Below are 6,880 nucleotides of genomic sequence, written 5' to 3'. Positions count from 1 at the left end.
AAAGGCTGTGGCCGTGGCCTACTGGTTAGCACTTCGGACCTGTAACCGGAGGGTTGCCGGTCCGAACCCCAACCAGTAAGCACGGCTGAAGTGCCCTTGAGCAAGGCACCTAACCCCTCACTGCTCCCCGAGCGCCGCTGTTGATGCAGGCAGCTCACTGCGCCGGGATTAGTGTGTGCACACTGTGTGCTGTGTGTGTTTCACTAATTCATGGATTGGGATAAATGCAGAGACCAAATTTCCCTCACGGGATCAAAAGAGTATATATACTTATACTTATACTTAAATGCAGTGGGAGGTGTAGATTTGTAAAGATAACAGTGAAATATTGCTTGAGTTAGATTATTTTTGTCATTCAAACAATTGCTGTGTACTGTAATAATGTTCAAAATAACAAATAAATGGCCAGACTTAAAGAGAATCTCAAACCACAGTATACAATCTGTAACTGGAGAACAACCAAAGGTTTTGTGGTCTAAACTAAGAAATGCATAATGCAAAATCCACTGTTTATGTCTGAAGCATTGTGCCCTGATCTTGAGATGAATTAAACTGGTGACAAGCAGCAGAGTGAGACCCCTCTCTCATGGGCTACTTTTAGAAAGTGCAAGTTGAGGTTTAAAGTTTCAGTGGCAGTCAGAGTGAATAGGTTTTCCAGCTTGCCAATTACAAACACAATTTTATGTCATGCTAGCAGCAGCAAACAGTCAGCTCAGTTGCAAAGGGCAGACTGTGTTTTTTTTTTACATAATGTGTACATATGTGCTGTTTTCGGATTTTACAACATGTGCACAATATTGTTTTGTGTGAGTGGATTTGTTAGCCTTAGTTTACAAGGTGTTAGCCCTGCATATTGGTTGGGGGACGGGAATGAAATTCAGAATCTTGTCATGTCTTAAGATAGGCTACTTAATACTAAAGAGGCTGCTATTTTCCATCTAAAGTAGGCTCCTGTGAATGGGACGGCTGGTGTTCAGGCGAGTTTAAGTAAAGGTCTAAAGAGCACAGAGTTGTTGAGGGGCTCATGGATGCCAGGAATGTGGCCTTGAAATGTAAGCCTGGCCCTGGAAAGTGTATATATACTGCTGGACTATTGTGGTGTGGTCCGGCTCCGAGTGAGGGTATATGTATATGTGAGTGTGTGTGTGTGTGTGTGTTTGTATGTATGGAGCTTTACAGGGGCGTGTGTGTAATGCCAAGGTGGCTCTGTCGCCTGTAATGACTTCCTGTGTCTCCTTGCTGAGAAATCTGTCACCCTCCGAGGGCTCTAAACATCTTCCTCTCTTTGCCCCACACACCCACTCGTCTCGCCTGCTCGCCCGCGGGTCCCTCTCGGCCTCCTCGGCTCCACCAACAGCAGGGCTATTTTTAAGCGGGCAGGGCCGAGCCGCCTCCTCACTGGGGTCCACATGAGTGGCCACCACCTGGTGCGCTGGAAGGTGCGTCCTGGAGGATGGGTGGCAGAGAAAGGCATGAGAGAAATGATCACATATCTCCCACCCAGAGTTATTTGGTTTCGGATTTCACTTTCATTTTAGTTTAGTTTGACCAGTGCAAAAGCAGATTAAATTAAGTTAGTCTTAGTCTTGAATTGTTCATTGTCGTTTTTTTTTTAATCTAGTTTTTTTGTTTTCGTTTTTTGGAAAACTGTAGTTTTTATTTTTTTATTTCACTAGTTATTTAATTTTTAAATCATTTTTTGCTGCTCGTTTTAGTTTTCGTTAACTATAAAAACCCTGCTCTCATGTCTGAAACCAAGTCAGGTTTTTAGGAAGTATGAATATATTTACTCTAATGTGTTACTTGATTTTTAGGCATTACACAATATGACTCTACACTCTTTAATACAGTTGTTACCTTGTTACCATGGACTCCATCAAGATACCCTGAGCCCTAATTTTCAGCTTTTCAGCCCTGCGCCAACTGTCTTGTTATTGTGAATGGATACTGCCATGTCAATATGTTGTGAAACAATTCTTTTTTGGAGTGAGCTTTGCATTGGGGTCTGTATCAGTCTGAATATTGCCAGATATCCATGTACATGTGCACGCTATCACTGAGTGTTTATTTCATGGCCCCTCAAAGTGATTTGAGTTTTGACCCGATATGTACTGCAGACCTAGAATTGTGCTTGTCCCCATTGTGTATGTACCCAGTCAGCTGCCTACATGTTAACCCCCACACACACACACTGCACCACCACCAGTTTGGTCCCCGTCTGTTTATCCAGTGGGTATCCGGTCCTGACATCTCATTTTTGGCAGGAACTGGAATCCAGGTCAGTTTGTGTACAGTTGTAGGTCTGACTGCATTACATGTCAGGGCTACATCACAATGAAAACACATTGGGTCAAAATCAGAGAATATTCAGACACTGATCAAAATCTTCAGCTGACCGTCTCTAAGAACACCTGTAAATCATCCTCAAGACTGAAAGCAAAGTTACCTTAGTGCACCCAGAGATCTCTATATCATCATCACCATTAAGGTTCAGAGCATACTTTACTCGTCGCCCCAACACCACTGTTTGGCTCTCACTAACAACACTAGAACTAGTGTGAATAGCATTGGTTGACTTGCTTGCCAATGGATACAGTTGTCTGTGGAGGAGCTCCCTCTAGTGGCCATGTCTGAAAAACAGCCTTAGGGACTTTTATCTCTATTCATCTAACACAATTACATACTTTCACAAGTCATTTTTTGTGAGTACATACAAACTGTATGTGGTTATGCTTATCTAGATGACAGACATCTCCAGTAATTCTACTTAAACCGTATAAAGATTATTTTTTAGCCACAGTGAGCATGTGAAGCGATTCATATGGAGAACACATTTGCCAGCCCCTCCTTTACCTTTCAGTGGCGTTTTGCCAGCAGTGGCCACTGCACTCTGCTCTGTCATCCAGAGCTTCAGCAGAGAAATGCTCCGAAATGCCTCCAAATGAATAATGAGAGATGCTGACTGTCAAGATGCTTACTGCCAATTAATTGGGGTTATGGTTATCTACTTGAGTGCAAGTTAAGATTGTGCCAATATTCTACTGTCACTTTTAGATAAATGTTCACAAACGACTTCAAACAAACAAACCTCACTTCTCATTTGCAAAAACATAAAATGGACAACTTGGCACTTCTCTTAGATGTCCAAATTTTATTGTGTTAAAATCTCTTGGTTTCTCAGCTGCTCATCCCATTGCACACATTAATCCAGTGAGCATACTGATGTCATTCTTCATCAAAACCATGCAAAATTTCACATTAGAAACCTACGGTGAAAAATACAACAACTTCACATCTGGAATACCTTGAAAGGTAACATGTTTATGGTTTGTTGACCATTTCATAACTGTACATTTAACTGCTTTGACAATATTATTTAATCTACTATGAAAAACATAAGTTATAGCTCCCCATAGCATCCCATTTTCATGTGAAAAGAACTAGACTAAAACAGATGAATAAATATAGTTGTTTTCCTCCGCCATGATGACGGACCTCACCCACAGAGCATTCTCAGACAGAGGAAGTCAATGTCAACGCCTTCCCCTCACCCACCTTCCTTCCCTAAGCATCTACAATATTTCTGAGTGATATCTACCGCAGAAATACTAGCTAATACAGTGGTCAGCCATCTTGTTGCCATCTTGTTCTGGTAAAGAACATTCTCCCTTTGAACATTCAGATATAGGGCGTGTAAGCACTACACACACACACACACACACACACACACAGACACACACACAGACACAGACACACACACACACACACACACACACACACACACACACACACACACACACACACACACACACACACACACACACACACACAGGCATACTGTTGTGCATGCTCTCCCACACTCTTTTCATGGCCAGCGCAATAATGCTCTCAGTTAACAGGTGCTACATCAGGCATGGAAACAGGTGAATCATGACCCCCCCCCCCCCCCCCCCCCCCCCCCCGGCCCCCCAGCTACCACCCCCCTTCTTCGCAGCTGGCCACTACTGTCTCAGTCAGACGTTAGACGCCTAAGTGGAAACGAGAATAATAATAATATTAACAAAAACAATCAGTACAGGTACAGAGCATAACAGCTAAGAGGGAGGCGATGGCTGACCGGTCAGTCCTACAACAAGGCATGGGGGGGTGACTCCAGCATGGCTCTCTAAAGCCCACTGGCACGGCTCAGGTTAAAAAGATGGCCATACCATCCTCCCACTGGCCCTTCAGTCTCATCCCTGACCCCTAACCCCAGTTTGAATAAAAACAAACAGACCTAATGGCAAATATCAAACATTCATCATGAAGAAAAACCTTTTTCCCTAGTTACCTCTCCTTAACATAATTATTTGAATTGTATAAATTAAAATCCAACAGTGTTTCTGTACAGGTCAAGAGAACATTCATTCTCTCTCTGTGAGGCATCTTCCTATGTTTAGAAGAGAAGTCACTTGGAGTTTTTCTTATCCAGCTGAAAGAGGGCCAGAATCTCAAGCATAGCCTGTCTGATGTTAGCTCCAAAGCGATGAGAGTCCTGAGAATGGTAAAAGCAGAAACAATGGAGTGAGAAAAGAAAAGAAAGAAAAGATCAGGGAATATCTGAAGAGAAACTGTGACCTAATCATTAAATGTCAATCATGTCTGTTGTACTCAAAATCAACTTTTATAAAGAACTCTCCATACATTTTTTAAGTGCTAAAACATCTTTCTCTTACAAACACTATTATGTCTCTCCTCAGTTATGCCATGTTATGATATACTCACTGTCTCAGGGCTTGATTTTTTGCTGGATATGTGGAAGTTGATCAGATCCTCCCCGAGAATGATATAGGACACGCCATAGCCATCATCAGCCACCTACAATGACAACAGGAGCAGGCACTCATCAAGTGTACCAGCCTAAGAGGATATAAAACCTTTCTGCCACACAATTACCAATTTGCAGTAGAGAGAGACTCTCGTCCGGACTACACCAGACGTGCAACTTAAGTGAAGCATTTGTGGAGCACTTGCACTAATTAGCTCCCACTACACCAGGCATGGGAGTGCCGTGTATACCCTGTCCCCACGGACATTCGGAAAACAGCAGACTTCGTTTCAGTTGCACATCCAGTGTAGCCTGGCCATAAGCCTGCTCTGCAACATGACAAGCTGTATCAGGACAGAAAACACATTTTAGTGAACAAGGAAACACACGAGGGGCAGGTGCAGTATTATGTATCATCTTCCCGCGTGATCATGCTGTCATCCCTCGTGACGAGCCATGAGAGTAGTGCAAGAGTTCAATCAAAAATGTTTTGATCAAAGGATCAAAAATGTCGCATGATTGGGACTCACCGGGCCAAAGCCTCCTCCGCTGCTCACACGCTCCGGGTGCCTCTTCAGGTCAAACAGCTCCACCTGCTGGAGGGGAGTCTGACTGGTGGACAGCCGCCAGGGCTCAGATAGCACCTGCACACACATACACACAGACACGCGCGCACACAGGCGCACAAACCCACACACACACACACACACACACACACACACACACACACACACACACACACACACAGGAGAAGGGAGAGATATAAAGACAAAGAAAAAATGTCAAAAAGCTTTAAAAACAAAAATTGGTTTCTATCAGTTTTTCTGGAAAGCCCAGTCTGCGTGGCAGCGGCCAGACCCACCTCTTTGAGGAAAGGCGACTCCTCTCCCAGGTACTTGGACACCAGGTAGAGGCAGAAGAGGTGGCGGTCGATGCCCTTGCCAGTCATGGCCAGGCGGTACAAGTTCTGATGTTTCTCTGAAGCCTCCTTCAGGAGCTTCATCCTCTCCTCTCTCTGTTGGGTGCAGACAGAGGGAGACATGATTCGCACAAACAGCGATATAGAAATTATTTATATAGATGATGTTTGTGTGTCTGTGTGTGTGTATGCAGATCATACGTTTGTGCGCGTGTGTATGTGAGTGTTTGTGTGTCTGCTTCTTGGGAAAGTATACCGTCTCATCTCTCATCATAGCGCGTACGAAGGCACAGGTTTCCATGGTGCAGGAGCGTACGGTCTCTGTGCGTCCCTCACGGAACAGGCGTGTCATGGAGGCCTCGTATGTCAGGCAGAACTTCCCCTTGTCCTGCAGAAGCATGCAGCACAACAGACACAACAGCACATTTAGAGACAAACAGTAATTGCCTGTGTATTAGACACATCCTCTATAAACCGCATGACAGTGTTTTATGCAAATGATATATTATATTTATATGCATATATCATTATATATATGTATATACACAATATGCATATTGTCCGCACCCATGTATTAAAGCAACACCAAAGAGTTTTTTGTACCTTAAAATAATGTTTCCAAAATCGTTTCAGTGGTTCATCAACTCGTAACAGGGTGAACGGCACTTCTGCATTTGCTTTGAGGCCCACTATCGGCTTTAACCGCACTATGTACGTTTGATGGAATGAGACATAAGAAACTACAAATTTGACTTGCTTCTGATGTCGCAATACATCATGCTTTCATAGAATCATGCAACATACTCTACATTGTCTGTGGACATCGTTATTTGCAAAGCCAGTGCTGGATAAACAAATAGCGTGTGTGCAACAGAGGAAAAGTGCTTTAGTGTTGCTTTAACTGCAGTTCGTTAAACATGACTTGATTGTGTCACAAAAAAAAAAACAAATTTCACGTGGTTACCGGTGTCAAGCTAGCACTGGCTTGAATGAAATCACTCGGTTTTGGGTTGCGTGCCTACAAGGTGCCCAATAGCCCAATGAATCAGTCAGATCATGCTTTAATCCAAAAACAGAATGGAGAAAATGCAAATGTATTCCCATATATAGCCCGCCCCTGTTGAGAGAAAGTGGAATGGAGCATTAGGCCCAAT

The 6,880-nt window shown here is 43.5% G+C and overlaps 1 protein-coding gene across 4 annotated transcripts in view; it reads right to left on the bottom strand.

The window, feature by feature from the left end:
• Nucleotides 1–3,131: 3,131 nt before the first annotated feature.
• Nucleotides 3,132–6,880, bottom strand: part of cpt1ab (carnitine palmitoyltransferase 1Ab (liver)) — a 29,624-nt gene continuing 25,875 nt past the window's right edge. For 3 of the 4 annotated variants that reach the window (XM_042108662.1, XM_042108663.1, XM_042108666.1), the window contains 5 exons: nt 5,983–6,114; nt 5,670–5,822; nt 5,338–5,451; nt 4,765–4,857; nt 3,132–4,534 (listed from right to left, as the gene is read on the bottom strand). In XM_042108662.1, coding sequence (XP_041964596.1) covers nt 4,448–4,534; nt 4,765–4,857; nt 5,338–5,451; nt 5,670–5,822; nt 5,983–6,114 — 579 coding nt within the window. In that variant the 3' untranslated portion in view covers nt 3,132–4,447. Of the gene's footprint in view, nt 4,535–4,764; nt 4,858–4,935; nt 5,152–5,337; nt 5,452–5,669; nt 5,823–5,982; nt 6,115–6,880 lie in introns of those variants that run through there. The other variant, XM_042108665.1, reaches the window with a different exon arrangement.

The sequence above is a fragment of the Alosa sapidissima genome, chromosome 11, assembly GCF_018492685.1.
Source record: "Alosa sapidissima isolate fAloSap1 chromosome 11, fAloSap1.pri, whole genome shotgun sequence".
NCBI lineage: Eukaryota > Metazoa > Chordata > Actinopteri > Clupeiformes > Clupeidae > Alosa > Alosa sapidissima.
Note: the sequence above shows the minus strand (reverse complement) of the source record. Positions and strands in the feature narration are given on the sequence as shown.